Source organism: Mytilus galloprovincialis, chromosome 10, assembly GCF_965363235.1.
Source record: "Mytilus galloprovincialis chromosome 10, xbMytGall1.hap1.1, whole genome shotgun sequence".
NCBI lineage: Eukaryota > Metazoa > Mollusca > Bivalvia > Mytilida > Mytilidae > Mytilus > Mytilus galloprovincialis.
In genome coordinates, this window is record NC_134847.1 from 24,110,504 (window position 1) to 24,128,687 (window position 18,184).

Below are 18,184 nucleotides of genomic sequence, written 5' to 3' on the forward strand. Positions count from 1 at the left end.
AATTATATAAGAAATGGCAAAATAATCAACAGAAATGAAAATGAAATAAAATAATTTCCAAATGTCTGAATAAGAGACAGAATAATTAATCTTCTTTCTGTAAACCTTTTGTAATGAATTCCGTGTGAAAGCCTCATCAACCTGGTTAAATTTCAGTCTGTTATCTACAAGATACACTGTTACATCTTATTACTTAACTTTATCTTCTCAATAGTTTGAGTAATTCTCTACTATTGTACATCGATTCTTGTACAGCTTTACAGCTATTGGTTTTCACTTTAATAGCAATAAGGACAAACATCTGGCAGTCAGACAATAAAATGTTGATGAAGTAGTATCAAGGGAATTATTGATATTTTTAATTTAAGTTACTGTTGAACTATAGACTTAAGGATAAATATCTTTGTTGTAAGTAGAATGTTTCTTTAATTTTAATAAAATGTTCAATACAACAATTAGCAACTTTAACTTGACACGCAATTATTCACAGTTTGACTGGAACAAAACAAGAAATTTAGAAACATTTTCAAATCTGGAATCAGTACTTATACCAATAACTTTCTCGATGATATTTTTGTTTGGAATAATTGGAAATGGAGTACTTTTATCATACATGGTACGTAGGAGGAGAATGACGTCACCTCACAACATATACGTCATCAACCTTGCAGTTGGAGATTTGTTAATGCTAACTGTTTCTATGCCTTTTATGTCAACTATTTTTACTTTTGAAACGTGGCCTTATGGGGACATCGTTTGTAAATTAAGTGAATTCTTCCATACTTTGTGTTGCTCGGTAACAGTATGTATGTTGACAGCTCTCAGCATTGAACGGTACATTATTGCATCCGGTAGATGTTCGGAACACCGAAACAGTATGGCAATAATCGCTGTATTTGTTATCTGGGTATACTCCTTTATGTTTGCCATTCCTGATCTGGTGTCAGCAAATCTGTACAAAGACCCTGGCTATGAAGTGTGCGTTCTGTACAGACATTCGTGGGGCGAAGCCTATGCTAAAACTATGACAATTCAGAAACTTATCTTTTTATTCATTGTTCCAGTTATGACTTCTTTTCTCTGCTATACGGCAACTCTAATCAGACTTTTACAAGTATCCTCTAATTCATCCACTGTACAGATCGACACTGCTAGAGAAGACGGCAAAAAAGTGCACTTAATAATCCTGATATTTATACTAATGATTGTTTTTATATTCAGCTGGTTGCCGAGGAGAATATATTTGATGTGGTACTACTTTGATCCTTCGCCTTATGACAATTTTTGGCATCTTATGAAACTTACAGGATTTTGTTTGATGTATGCAAATTCTGCCTTTAATCCGTTGGTATTCTTTGTCTTAGATCGCGATTTCCGAAAATTCTCGATATCGTGTTGTCACAAATACCGAACACAACAATACTCCCCCGTTGATAGCGCCAACGCAAAGAATGGGCAAACCATGATGCTTACAGGACTTACACCGATAGATGAAATCGGTTCTATGGTCTAATTAGATTTAGTTATGTACAGTAGTTTTGTTAAACATTACGACGTATGAAATATTATTGTGATAGTTGATAGTTGTTAAGTTGTAACAAATAATTTATTTATATTCTTCAATATTCTAATTTTGCTTATAATGAACAATATAGATAAAATGAATTATGTATTTTAAAGCTTTATTAGAATATAAAATGTATGTTGTTTGTATATAAAATAATATATGTGAAATACATTTGTAATAATTTACATTGAATGATTTAACTGATGTAATTGTAATTAGTTGGTTTTTTTTAACACGTACCCATTGCTATTTTATGGCAAACCGTTAAGGAATTAATTCGTCATTTTTTATTAAAAAAAATCGTTAATAAGCCTGGTACCTTTGATAACATTATTAACATAATCTACTCGCTGTATCTTGTTTTTATATAATATATATTAACTTTAATAAAAAGACCACATCCTTTTTTATAAATAAGACAGTTAAAAAACTTTAATAAAAAAAAAAATCCTATGTGTGTTGCCAAGTATCGCATATGCTAGACAATCACATGCCTATTAATTTCACAGTTTGGTCTTTTTTATAGACTTTTTCATTTAATATATGTATATACTCACACGTATTTGTATTTAACTTATTTGTTTGCATTGCTTTTAATTTCAAAATGGTTTCATAGTAGACCTTTGCCTTTTCTTAAATAATATTTTATGTCTTACAAATACTTATGAGAATAATCCTGTTTTTCTATTAATAAATCGATGTGATATTATAGTTACTTATAACTAGTGTCTGGTGTGGTATTATATTCCAATTACAGAAGTATATTGGGCACTGAAATGACATTTAATATACAGCCAGATCAGGATCAGAAATTTGATAAAAATAAGAAATTATTCTTCATTCAGGAGGCGTATAAGCCTCTTCACACGTCTTTTATTTTGATTTTCACGCCCCTAGAGTTCTAAAAAAAAATTAGACCGATTATTCCTTTTCTAAATTAGTACCTTAAATGTTGTTACAGAATTTTGTTTAACAAAAATGTGAAAATCGTACAAACGGTTAAAGTTAAATAAATAATGGGATATATGTGCAGATTTCATTTGACAAAAGCAGGCGACACAAAAAAATCTAAAACATTCTTAAAGTTTTTCGAATACCAAATTCATCAAATGATCAAATATATTAAGATACAATAAAAGACACAACAGAAGATGTTCCTCAGTAGGACTGGAGGACAAAAGACCATTTAGGGTGATTAAACAAGTTTATTACAGATATCAATATTCTACTTTTAAATCTGAATCTACAATAAAATTTCATAAATTCATCAAAAAAAATCCTCGACATCTTTATGATAAACATGATCGTATTAAATAGTTGTCGAAAATATTATTTATTTGGATAATACTATTTTTCTATTAAATTATCATCCAAAGAGTTTCCCTCCTATATTGAACGAAAAAAGTTAGAGTTAGAGAACTAAATTGCACGACAAGACAAAAACAAGGTTTTTTTTCCATATTGGACTTTTCGTATTTATGTATCAGTATTTCGTCAGCACATTAATTCTAATAATACTTGACATTTGTTACGAAATTCCGTTGCCTCTTTTTCTACCATGATTTTCATGACAGAACATATTGCTCCTTTTTAGTTAATGGTTTCTACTGGGTATGTTACAGGTATCTATTCCAGTTGTATCGACGCCAATAGGATTTGGTTGACAGCTATAACATATGTTTTACAGACGATATGTTGTAGTCACAAGTATTTCTTATTTTTCACATTTCTGAGTGCCTCTGATGAACCAGGAACAGGATGGCTAAATCCTTTCCTGGAGCTTTCGGTTTCAGTGGGGTTGCGTTAGTCTCAGGTTCCTAAGTAGTGTTTTGTAGATGTGTCTTGTTGCCTTTTCTTTTTAGCCATGGTGTTGCCTATCTTTCTTAGACTTGTGGTTTCACTTTTTATTCAGATAATTGATCCCAAAAAAATCTTCAAAGATTATTTAAAGTTATTTTGATGGTTTTGAAATGAAGTATAATTTAGCTAAACGACTTAATAGAATTGAATAGTTTCTAAAATATTTTTGCTGCCAAAAGTTCATATAAAGACAAAATGAACAGATCATGAAAGTAGGTTTAATCTATTATTATATTTTTACCAGATTTTGCCGGCAATTGATTAAAAAAAACACGAATTATTTTATTTAAAGTTTGTACTTGAAATAATTTAATTCTTGGTTGATGTTGTTTATTTGTCAAATGAAGAAAATTAGCAATTATTCAGACACTATGTTTTGAAAGATCGCAATAGATTTTAATTAATTTCTAAATGGCAGAACTTTTTTTTATGTATTAGTAAATAAGTAATTGTATATTGATCTAGTCATTCTGATATTTAATACCCTTACGTGGCACAGTGTCGTGTTTCACCTACACACATTTTTGACATAACGCAAATATGTGGAATGCCAACATCCTACAAATTATGTTCTAATCGAGTTTGAAAATTTTCATCATTCAAACGGATATCATGGATTGTCAGTAGATGAGAAAATCGTCCGACAAACAAAATATAAATCAAAACCTGCTTATCCGCTGCATTTGCATGCATCTATTCTAAATCAAGAGCCTATTGTTCAGTGGTTGTCGTTTGTTGATGTGGTTCATAGGTGTTTTTCGTTTCTCGTTTTTTATAGATAGATAGACCGACGGCTTTCCGGTTTGAATTGTTTAAAACTGACCATATTGGGGCCCTTAAAAGCTTGCTGTTTCGGTGTAAGCCAATGCTCCGTGCTGAAAGCCGTACTTTGATCTATAATGATTAACCATTTTTTACATTGTGATTTTGATGGACACTAGTAACACGTGTTTTTATTTATATTAGCATGTAACACAATCTATTCTATACAATAAAGGCAACAGTAGTATACCGCTGTTCAAAGGTTATTTAGTATCACTATTCGAACACGTTTGTTCAGTTTCACACTCGATTTAATTTCAAAATATATTAGTTTAATCTTAGATTTAAATACATTGTGGACGATATTGGAACGTTATAAACATATTTAGTAGTATGAACACTTACTATTAGTTTTAAAATAATTAAATTCACTTATTTTGTAATAGTTTCAACGAAATTATACTGTGTTTTTGTAGTTTATGATACTTTTATAATTGAATTAAAAGTTTTTCCTGCCTTTTATGTGCTCGTATATCTTTTCAATGCGTGTTTTCCATTGATCGATGCATACAGCATGCACTTATCATTCTATGTGAGTCTCGTCCATTATTAAAAGACGTTATACAGTATATATAAAACCTCTTTCCTAATGTAGTGATTACACTCAATAAAGGTACTTTGGTTCACTAGACTCGCACGTATTCAAGTGGTACCTATATATATTAAAACGAGATGAAAAAGCTTCTTTTTATAAATTGTTAGATTAAATGATGAAATATTATACGAATTGTTTCTACATGGTCCCTAACAGAGTTTGGCAATTACGTAAAAAGTTAAGGTTAATGTTGTTCTTTCTCTAGTTTTCTATGATTCTCCTTCACTAAGCACGGAATAGAATAAACATATGATAATTAAAACAAGATGAAAATACCAAAATGATAGTCAAATTCAGAACTGATAATACTATTGAAAAAAAGGAAAAAACGATCAAAAGGCAAACAACAGCCTAGGACACACAACAAAGAAAACTAAAGAGGTTAAAGTTATACATGTAATCATACCCGACCTCTGAACAATGACATCATTATACCCGTCCTCTCTACAATGTCATCATCATACCCGACCTCTCTACAATGACATCATCATACCCAGCCTCTGTACAATGACATCATTATACCCAGCCTCTGTACAATGGCATCATTATACCCGACCTATGTACAATGACATCATTATACCCGACCTCTGTACAATAACATAATCATACCCGATCTCTCTACCATGACATCATCATACCCGGCCTCTGTACAATGACATCATCATACCCGACCTCTGTACAATGACATCATCATACACGGCCTCTCTACAATGACATCATCATACCCGGCCTCTGTACAATGACATCATCATACACGGCCTCTCTACAATGACATCATCATACCCGGTCTCTGTACAATGACATCATCATACCCGGCCTTTCTACAATGACATCATTATACCCGGCCTGTGTACAATGACATCTTTATACCCGGCCTCTCTACAATGACACCATCATACCCGGCCTCTGTACAATGACATCATAATACGTAGCCTCTCTACAATGACATCATCATGCCAGGCCTCTCTAAAATGACATCATCATACCCGGCCTCTCTACAATGACATCATCATACCCGACCCTTGTACAATGACATCATCATATCTGGCCTCTCTAAAATGACATCAGCATACCCGGCCTCTCTACAATGGCATTATCATACCCGACCTCTCTACATTGACATCATTATACCCAGCCTCTCTATAATGACATCATCATACCCGGCCTCTGTACAATGACATCATCATACCCGGTCTCTCTACAAAGGCATCTTTATACCCGAACTCTGTACAATGACATCAACATACCCGGACTCTGTACAATGACATCATCATACCCGGCCTCTCTACAATGACATCATCATACCCGGCCTCTGTATAATGACATCATCATACCCGGCCTCTGTACATTGACATCATCATACCGGACTGTCTACAATGACATCATCATACCAATGCTTACAATTTTGTATGCATCTATAGATTACAGTACGAAAAAAACTCATAACATATAGTTTCCCACACCTTAAATTTTAAGATTTTTTTTAGACTGACCGCGGTGTTAATTAAATTGAGTTGGAATTGGTCCTACTCTTTTGACATAGAAAAAAACAGAGAACAGTATGAACATTTACGCTGTAGAACAATGTACTTTTTAACTAATTAAAAAGTAAAATAACAAAAATACTGAACTCCGAGGAAAATCAAAACGGAAAGTCCCTAATCAAATGACCAACAACATTATCATAAATGAATTTATCCTGTTTTTCTGTAAAACTCATCATGGATCCAATTTTTTTGTACAACAAATTATTGTAAGTGAAAATATAGATCAGGGTTTGTTTACGAAAGGCATATTATTTTGCACTAAATCCTGCCGAATTAGACTTTTGTCGGATTTTAACTAATATGAGCAACACAATGGATGCTAAATGTAGTGCAGGATCTGCCTACTATTCCGAAGCACATGAAATCACTCCCACTTTTTGGTGGGGTTCGTCGTTTTCTACTTTGTGTTTTATGCACAATTGGTTGCCTGTGAAACTAAAAAATAAACTAAATTTAGCCAGTACGTTTTCATTCTACTTTGATGTCACTTTATCTTAGTACAATACAAACACGAGACCACCAAAGATTTGGGGATCTCAGTCGCTCCGGAAGGTGGGGTAAATCATCTTCACATGTGTCACCCGTCGTTTTACACGTTGTAAGTATAAAATGGTAGGTCACATTCAGAGAAACGTACAAACAAATAGTATAATAGTCGATATAACTTCAAACCTCAAAACAACAAACATCTTCCATCAACTACATACACCACAGGACGACATCACAAATAGTGACGCACTAACGTAACGAAAATGCAATATCGAACTTTATACAGTTATTTTCACAATACCAGTCCAAACAATTTTCATGACAATGATGGTATTCAAAGGCTATATTTTAATTACTTGCACTACAAACGATAAGATATAACACATCATCCAACCGAAACCATAACAGAAACATAAAAAATAAATATATGAATGTTGGATGTACAAAATACCGAGACACCTCGTATAGCAATGTAAATTCCCACTCGGTATAACAGTCACATTTGGGAATATGTCACGTTTGCTACTTAGCAGACAGACGAACTTGATGTGAAACAACAATTAAAGAGAGGGACGAACGATACCAGAGGGACAGTCAAAACATAAATCGAAAGACTGACAACGCCATGGCTAAAAATGAAAAAGACAAACAGACAAACAATAGTACACATGACACAACATAGAAAACTAAAGAATAAGCAACACGACCCCCACCAAAAACTAGGAGTGATTTCAGGTGCTCCGATATGACAAAGTTTCCTGTTTTTTTACACATATTATTGTGCATATACTAGTTGGAGCAATTTATATGAGGTGTTAACAAGTTATAAATCAAAAAAATTAAACAAATACAAAATCAAATCCATATTGAATAATCAATTAAAAGATGCAAAGGGGACATTCAGAGTACTCTGTGTTCGTGATGATGTCTTTATTTCAAAAGTTAACAGATTTTATAAACACTATTATTTCAAAAATGTGGCGTATATAAGAGAGGTATCCTTATTACCTTATCTAGCATAGAAAAAAGCACAATTAAATGGTAAGAGTGTGCTCTAAGATTGTCATGCAACACAAAAAAGGGAAACATATAACATAAGAACAATATAAAGTGTTGAAAAGCGCAACAGTAGTATACCAATGTTCAAAACTAGTAGTCCATCTTTTATATACAAATCAAGATAAAAAAACAAATCAAATTGAGTGTGATCACGTGTTTCACCTCATCTGAAAGATTGAGGTTTTTTTAATAAAAGATTTGTTGTTGAAAATTATCTAATCGGGTATCGCACGAATTTGATATACTAGTAAGCCATCACAGAAACCACGGTTATCAGCAAAACCAAAAAGCAGAAATAACTAATTGTAGAATAGGAAACAATATATATGTTGTTTCATGTGGAACTTTCTAGCTGCAATAAGTTGGTGAAACTGAAACAAAAGATTCAAAGATCATCGTTCTTTTAGAACAAAATATAAGAAACAGCCCACTTAAAAACATCTTTAAAAGACATTCCTTGGAAATATCACCTTTGATTAATAGAGGTGATCAAACAAAGAGGCAAACTAACTTAGTATTAAGAAGATTTTGGAAGCATCAGCTGTGTAATACTTTTCCACGAGATTATTGAATAAGAATAATGAAAAGAATCGTATCTTGCAAGTTCTAGGTGTAATAAACAAACAGGTCTGTTACCTATTCTGACATCGAACTCGGACCTCTCTTACATTGAGTTTTACTATGCGTATTGTTGTGTGTTTTTTTCTACATTGGCTAGAGGTATAGGGGGAGGGTTGAGATCTCAAAAACATGTTTAAATCCGCCGCATTTTTACGCCTGTCCCAAGTCAGAAGCTTTTGGTCTTTTTTAGTCTTGTATGATTTTTAAATTTAGTGTATTGTGTATAATTTGAAGTTTAGTATGACGTCCATTTTCACAGAACTAGTATACAATTTTTTTAGACTCCTCCGGTTGCAGGTTCTTCTCTCTGCATTGAAGACCCATCGGTGGCCTTCGGCTTTTGTCTGCTCTGAGGTCGGGTTGTTGTCTCTGTGACAGATTCTCTATTTCCATTCTCAATTTTAAAATAACAGAACTAGCGAACCCCGAGGAAAACTAAAAGCGGAAAGTCCATAAGCAAATGGCATAATCAAAAGGCCAAACATGTCAAATGAATGAATTACAACTGTCATATACCTGACTTGTTCAGGTAATTTCTTTTGTAAAAATGGTTGATTCAGCTGGGTGCATAGCTAGGTGAACCTCTCATTTGCATGACACTCGCATAAAATTTCACGAGTAAGTAAGCTGGAAATGTATTCACATGAATCCAGATGATCACCAGGAAAGTATCATGCTTGTGTTTTATAATTGTATTTCTTATTTGATATTCTTTTTATAAGCCTTTGTTTTGTAGGGTACACCTCTATATATACAATTGTCATACAAGTGGGCGTTCATGCTTATCTATAAAACCAGATTTAACTCTTCCTTATGAAGACACGAAGTTGTATTGAAGTGTGGTCACTATTCAAATGATGATTTTATTTCTTATTATTGGATAGGATTAAAACAATTGAAAATACCTTAAAAAATATCTTCATCTCTATATGTTTAATGAATTTTACATTTTTATAAAAGTTTTATAGTCAGAATGACTTGATACGTTGGAGAATTCCTGCACATTTTCTTATTCTTCCGAATTTCACTTTAATTAAATTTATTCAAAATCAAAAGGAGTTGATGTTTAAAAAAAACCTATCACATTAAATATGTATGTCTTAAAATAAATAAAAATGTAGGAGTTCTTCACTTTGAATTAACCAGAAGAGAAAGGCTCATGAATTACATGACATAATCATATAAACCTCTTTGTTGGGCGTTTGACGTGCAATATGTTGTCGTGACAGCTTTATTGTTTAAGTAATAAACTGTAAAAACAAGTGTCTTCCTGGAGTCGTTTGAAGCGAAAAGTTAATAGATAGATAAAAGAGATATAATAAATATAACAAATATAACAATATTTTATGATAGATAAAGATAATCAGGTAAAAAATTGAAAATCCACGTGTTGTTGCATTTCTTTTATATTAACATGTTAACATGCGATTGAATTTTCTAAAACTATAGCATTTTAAATTCCTACATAGCCTTCTGTTATATGCAAAAAGGGCGGCAGAAGATACCATAGGGACGTGCAAACGTATAAATCGAAAATAAGCTGACAACGCAATGGCTAAAAAAAGAAAGAGACAAACAAACAATAGTACACAAAACACAACAAAGAAAAATAAAGACTGAGCAACACGAACCCCACAAACAGTTGGGGTTATCTCGGAAGGTTAACCAGAACCTACTCCGCATGTGGACTCGTCGTGTTGCTTATGTTAGTAAACACCCGGTAATACGTCTAATTCGGTAGGTGACATTTGTGGAACATTTTTTGAATATAATATGTACAATTAATGAGGAGATGCAACTAATTTCGTATTTTAGTGATTTTTGACAATTAGCGTTTATAAATGTATATCTTAATTTTCAAAATTGCACTATTCGGGTCACTTTGGTATATTCATGTCTTCCAATATTAAGTTTTCAGAATTTGTCCCGTTAGTACTTTTGTTGTCAAGTGAAGTTTTATCAATAATCTGAATTCAGTCCTAAATTAGAATGAATGTAAACACTAGTTTGAATGTACAAACATTTTTGATCTATTTTTAAGCATTTTTCTTTAATTTCCGTATGAAATCCCTATCTTTTGTATATCAACATGTTATTTAATTCATATCACATCTAAGATTCGAGAGAGCAAACAAAATTTCAGCTTCATTGTTGTTTTTGTGTTGAATTACATCATATACTTAGAACAACCTAGTATTACAATTGGAAAGCATTAATGATACAATTGTGAGGACGTTAAGAATACCTTAAAAAGAGAACCAAACCTTAAAAAACTGCATCCTTTACTTCACCATACATATTTCTTGCCACAAAACTTTTTTTTATATTTTGAATATGCAATATGACAAATGGAATAAAGTGTTATAATCAAATTTTAATAATAACAATTACATGTACTATGGTTTAAATTGTGTACCTTGGAAATTACGAGAAAGTGATTATTCCGAAGTTGGTTGTAGTACTTTCAATAATAAACAGGGTAACTTTAACTAAAAAGAGCAAATATGATGACATATTGGGTCTTATTAAATATCATGACAGCATAATGGTCAAAATATAAACTTTTTTTCAATCGAAGAAGGTTTTATGTTGTATTAATGCAATTTTTACTTCAGTAAATCTGTCTTAATTAACGTACTCATTTATCTTTTTATATTTTCTCTCCCCCAAAGAAATAAGTTATGTTCCTGTCGCAGGAAAAATGGGACACCAATGTTTTCGCCAACCTGGGTCACTAATACTTTGGGTGTGTTATATATAGTGGGCCATTTTCTGCACTGATAGAGTCGTCCAGTTTAAATACTTTATTATTATAATCTGCAAGTTTACAAATTGTAAACTAAGTTTACAATTGTGTTCCAATAAATATGAACAATATATTTGACTGAAATATTTGCATGCAACGGAGCATTATTCAGACATTAACTGCATACCAAAATGCGGCTTTCAAGCCATACTGAATTCTATATATTTGAAATACTAAAGTAACTTTACTTTAATTGAAACATTTTAAACATGGCTAAAAGAATAAATAAAGTTACCAATACCTGCAGCGGTGACTTTTGTCTTCCGCCCTCCTGAGTGTAATATTGACCAGTGACTAACTCGAATAGTGAAGTTATATAAGTATATATATGGTAAATATTGCCGCGCTTTGAGTTCATGCATAACATATGCCATTTAAATATAAATATATATCATTTAAATAGTAATAAAGAATCGCTTTAACTTTTTATTGTACTAATTTAAATATTCAGTATATAAAGCCAAACATAGCGTACAAGGCTATAGTTTGTTTCAAAATACGCAGCGCAAAACTATGTGTCGTCAATCGTCAAGAATCACGAATATGAAATATGAATATGATATGAATGTGAAACATATAACACTGAAAACAGTAATAATATAAAATGCTTAATAATGAAACAAAATGGATAAATATATCCGGTGACATTCCTTCAATATCGTACCAAATTAAACATTTAAAGTTTTTCCTGGAACATTTATCAAGCCACTGAACTGAATACTACAATTTGCATACACTTATCTGTGGCCCATTTCGTCCATTGTTCATGGAGAAATCAAACCATAACTGATATGATATTTATAAATGCAACATAATTACATAATTTGCCATAAATCAGATGCTTGTTCTGTAACTGTGAAGAATGATGCAGACGTTATAGGAATTATTAGTACGTTGTCTTGTATTTCTGTTCTTTTTTACATGCTACTTCCGTTTAAAACAAAAATAAAAATAGCTTTGTAAAAGTGTTAAAATAGTTAAGTCAATCATTTCAACGTTCTTCAATTTTTTTCAAATACTGGTACTGGTTTCTAACCTTATTTTCTTTATGTAATCATTGAGTTGTAAATTAAATGCTGGCTTCTAATATATTATTGTTTTACATTTGGAACCAACTTTGCTCCATCTGGACAGAGAAGGAAAATAATAAATAACTTCATATGATAGATGGCTTCTCCAACGTGTGATACCACTGTCAATAAGGCTTTGCAGATTAAAACCAAAGTGAGAACTTGGATAGTTTAAATTAAACATAGATGATTAGAACCTCAAAAGAACATACCATTACTAGTTATCATACCATGATTTATCACTGAATAATATTATTCCAATAGCGTTTTGTCAAGATTGTATTCTTAGTTTAATTGAATTTTGTTATCGTTATGACTTGGATAAAAATAATCGTCATATCATATTAAACGAATGTACAACACGATTTTTTATATGAAAAATGGTGACGTTTTTGTTTTCACTTAATTGTATAATTCTTAAAACTTTCTATAATGATCTCGATGCCATCAATCAATGACCTATCATATCCGCCATAAATCAGTTCATTCGAAAATATCACCCCACTTTGAATATCAGCAAGCTCTAAGATATCTTACACATGCACCGCACCAATTACTATTTTTCTCTACAAATGCGTGTTTGGAATCTAAATATTGCCGACTTCAAGTCTAACCCGCATGATTGGACCGAATCATTTATCATTTTGGCTGGACTGGGCTTAAGACCTACATTAAAACTATCTACATGACATCGCATTTGTCTTTCCAACGTTTCGGGGATACCTTTTTTAGTTGTTTATGCTACACATAGACTTATTAATTCCTAACATCTGTTAAAAATACATACAATCCTCTTGCAATGCAGTTAAAAGATTTCAATTCTCTTCGCTTTACACTAGAATTCCTCATTATAAACATAAAGACAGACAAAAAGTAATTATCAAACCTTTTTGTGTCCAACGCAGCTACAAATATTTCAATTTAAAAAAAACAGAATCGTACGGTGACTTATAGTTGTTAATTTCTGATTTCTGTGTCATTTTGGTCTCTTGTGGAGAGTTGATGGTTATCATACCGCATCTTCTTTTTTTATATCTAATTCGAACAAAAATTTCTTTGAAACTAACACTATCAAGATAATAGATATAGGAAGATGTGGTATGAGTGCCAATGAGACAACTCTCCATCCAAATAACAATTTATAAAAGTAAACCATTATAGGTCAATGTAGGGCCTTCAACACGGTGCCTTGGCTCACACCGAACAACAATCTATAAAGGGCCCCCAAATTACTACTGTAAAACCATTCAAACGGGAAAACTAACGGTCTAATCTATATTAAAAAAAACGAGAAACGAGAAACACGTATAAATTACATAAACAAACGACAACTTCTGTACATCAGATTCCTGACTTAGGACAGGTGCAAACATTTGCAGCGGGATTAAACGTTTTAATGGTACCAAACCTTCTCCCTTTTTCTGAAACAATAGTATAACATCACAACATAGAAAAACACGATAGAATATCAATTGGAAGGCTTAACTCATCAAAAAACGTAAATTAACACACTATGAACGAATGTCTTTATCTTTATTGACCAAATATTTGTTACGTACTAGATGGTGTGTTTATAAACAAAAATCTGCGCTCCCACTGAAACCAATTGTGCTCCTCGTCTTATCGACTTGTTCCTTTATTCATATGATGCACATTTCATCTAGAAGCTTCTAATGAAGAATGAAAAGAAGCTAGGTTTCTGAACCCAATTGCTTAACATCTAGTTAATCAGGGTTTTTTTCTTCTCACTTAATAATTCTAAAGTGTCTGACTATGTTGAACTGATCTTCTCCCAGATATTCCTAATTGCGTTGGGTTTATTTGTTACTAGGCATAACAGTCATTGTTCAATTAAACACTTTAGTAATATATCATTCAATATTCCCGCGCAAACAGTATTTGTTTGCCCTTGCTGCTCCACGTATGTGTAAGTACTTATGCATCCTTACAATTGGCTTTCATTCTTTTTTCATTTGAACGTTCTAGATGATGGCAACTCAAGGAACTCGCATTGAACACAACTAAATGATAATTACAGGCAACAGGAGTATACCGTTGTTCAAAAATCATCAATCGATTGAGAAATAACAAATCCGAGTTAAAAACTAAAACCGAGTTTTATTTTCATAGTAACTTTAACTTAAAGAGTGTCGACATTTAAACACGTCGCGCTTCTCGTGTAGATACAACCCTGGTGATACGTCTAATTCGGTAGGTAACTTTCGGATTGTTTTAACGACAATTAGAACATATCAGTCGGTCGTCATCTTTGGAACAGTATTTTCCATAACGGTCAACCAACTCGTGATGGCGTCCGTAAAATTTACGGAGGGATGATTTCAACATCACCAGTTGGAACTCTTGGTTTAATATATTAGCTTTCTTGTGAGCAGCAACCCTCTATGAAGGAAATCACGTTAAGAAATACATGGAATATATTATCAACTGAGTGATATCTACTTCGTATGCAGGCGCTGCTGGAATGTTGGTAAATGGATATAGAACGATCACACAATTAGGAAGCTGAAATCATCTCTCTTTTCGTATAGTTTTATTTTTTCAACCGATCCTCAATGTCAATTTCTAGTGAGAGAACATCATCTATATATTGGAAAGTAACGTACGAGGATTCGTACCAACATAGTCTGGATGATAAATGAGATACCACCTATCACATATAATGCGACAAAGATTCTTACCAATGTTTAGGTCAATAAGTCCAAGGTAAATGTTAACATGAATAGAATGAAATCTAAGTGGTTTCAGATGCTAAAATGAGACTGCAGCGTTTCACTTGATGAGTGGTAGACCTATATTGATGTTTAGGTCACCACATCAAAGACCAAGTCTTATCTATTTTGACAGACTGAGACTCGTGTAAAAAGAGTTTTCCGGTTGCTAAATCAGATGCTTCATTTGAATGTGCAACCTTTCAAGGATATATGGTCACATATGATATACCAGGGAAAACCTAGTTGCCTTACTGTGCGATATTTTAATAGTAATGGTGTTTCTTCGGTAATTCTCTGTTTAATTTGCTCGCCACTTGTAAAGTGTAAGACAGAGAATATGATTTATGCACTTGTTTGATACAGACCATTGTAGGTTGCTGTCTTGACATCGAAATAAACCCACGCATCATTATATTCATATTTTCACACAGAACCGTTCACAGCTATGTACAGAATATCTTCAATATCGTAACGTTTCAAGAAATTTGTAATATTGTTAGCTTTCATTCTCACAATGGAAATTAGCACATACCAATCCATGATCCCCGCACATTTACAATGTTAAATAGTGAACGGTTAAACAAAGCAGTCCTGTCATCTTGCAATAACAACTTGGTTTCACAAACATTTCCTAGCCTCTAGTGTTACTTCTGCGATGAATGTTTTGTGGAATCTTCAAAAACCATTTTCTCCAAATTGCTTTATGGTCCTAAACTTGATACTTTATTTGACGTTTAAGCTTTTTTATTTTAGCGTCACAATCAATTGATCTGAAAACGAAGTTTAAAAGACTTTGCAAGATATTTTTTATTTGTCATTAACACGCTACTGTGTGAATTCTGCTTCATATGATCACAAGAAAAGTCGTCCAGTATTGTCGGACAATTACTAGCCATTGGAATACCGACTGTCTACCGAAATATCATTAAAATAAACTCAACAAACATATGATTGATCAGTTTGTACTTAGTATCTGACAACGGAATAAGTTAAAATTTTCATTGCTGAGGATTTTGCAAAAGAATGGTGGACATGGTTTCTATTTTTGTAAAATAATCAACACAGTGTCATAAATTTCCACCAAATTTGAAATGCACATCTTTACAAAAATATCCGAAATATTGTTTTTCGTTCATTTCATCAGTAAGATACTAAAAGGAAGGAAAAAAACTCGTTATCAGTTTTTTATGACTACACAAGTATCCGTTTATGAATTTTAAACCTAGCTCTAAATGAGATATCTATTTAGGTGAAAGATATAAAGTGTAATTTGATTTTTCAAATTTTGGGTAAGGATATCGATAGAATTAAATTTCAATAAAAAATAACGGAATGTATGATAAATGGTGGTTTTATAACTAGAAATATATGTACCGAAAGCTATTGTCAAATTATTTCAAAATGATCAATTAACAAGACTTGAAAAGTATTCATGTCATAATTATATTTCCTGACAACACAATTGAGTTTTATGTTTGTCTTCAGTTTGGAAAAAGACCGTGTCCTTTCTGTTCGTTTTAATTTTGCACCGTCTTTGTGAGTCTTAATCAAACATTAGTACGAAAGTGCTTAAGCAATGTTTGTAGTAATAGGTACATATGATTGTGGCGTAGTTTTGTTGAAACAAAATTTCAAGCTTGTAGAAATCATTCTTTATTCAGTTCTAATAAAACTTTATTAGAGCGAATTCACTTGGCGGGTGTTACATGCAAAGAAGTCCAGTGGTCCAGTTACGTTTAGAGGCGTACGTTTCGCTCCTTTTTTTTTTTGCTTGGTTCCTTGATTTGTCTCTCCTTTGTCGATTTATAAGATTTGAACATGAACGGAAATCCTTGGATATGCGCTATTTGTGTCTGTCATAAAAGATGATATTGTTGTTCTGTAATACCACAGTCCCACTAGGCCACGATTGCACTACGATCTGTGAAAAAAAATAACGATCGCAGTGATCGCAGTAAGGTCGTAAAACGGTCATGGTGAGGTCTTCAAGATCGTGATGAGCGTGGCCAACTTTGAACATGTACAAAACAATCGTGGTGCGGTCGTGGCGAAATCAGGTCGTAGTAGAAGCGTAGTGAGAGCGCAGTAAGGTCATGGTAAGATCGTGAAGGTCGCTGTACCATCGTAGCGAAAGCGTGTTTCTATTCGAAGAGACTGCGCTACGATCTCACAGCGACGTTACTACGACCTCACTACGACCATCACGTTCTCACTGCGACCCATCTACGCTTCCACTACGACTATACAACGTTTACATCACGCTGTTCAAGACCATAGTACGATTCTAGCACGCTCATGCCGTCCTCAACACGCCCTTCTTACGACCTGACTACGTTCATACTACGACCATCATGCTCATTGTCATTTTCACACGAAATATATAAAAGCTCTCCATGTTTTGTTTGTCTGCATGTAATTTTGACCTCTTGTCCTTTTTCTCCAACGGATCAATCATGATTGACACATTTGTGTCATCTCTGCTATCGTTCACTAAAACACCGTCATTTGAGCTTGATGAACCAGCAGTAGGTTCTGATTCAGGTTGCATTGGCCGGTCCGACATCTCTGCTAGATCAGGATTCGTTACTATTAGAGCTCCCTTTTCCTCTACACCTACTCCTACTACCACGCCCACGTCTTCTGGTAGATTTTGGTGCCACGACTGTGTTGTTTCCGATAAATCTACGTACTAATGAAAATATAAGGAATGGAACAGTTTTTATATGGAACAAGATGTTGACGTTATTGCTGAGAACGTAGTAAGATCGCGGTATGAACGTAGTATAATCGCAGTAGAAGCGTGCTATAATCGCAGTAGAAGCGTGGTAAGATTGTGTTGCAATCGGATAACTCGTGGTGTGGTCGTAGTGAGGTCGCAGAATAAGCGCAGTGAGAACGTGGTATAATCGTAGCGGGATCGTTATAGAAGCGTAATGAGGACGTAGTAGCATCGTGAAAGCAACGAAAATTAACATTTTCATGCCGCTCATACCGCGACCTCATCACGATCTGAATT

At 33.2% G+C, this 18,184-nt stretch overlaps 1 protein-coding gene across 1 annotated transcript; it reads left to right on the top strand.

Annotated features, from left to right (window-relative positions):
- The first annotated feature begins 421 nt into the window (after positions 1 to 421).
- LOC143049045 (neuropeptide CCHamide-1 receptor-like) lies at positions 422 to 1,602 on the top strand. Its single transcript, XM_076222843.1, has one exon. It carries the CDS (start codon positions 440 to 442, stop codon positions 1,511 to 1,513), a length of 1,074 nt encoding a protein of 357 aa, XP_076078958.1. The 5' UTR covers positions 422 to 439; the 3' UTR covers positions 1,514 to 1,602.
- The last annotated feature ends 16,582 nt before the right edge of the window (positions 1,603 to 18,184 follow it).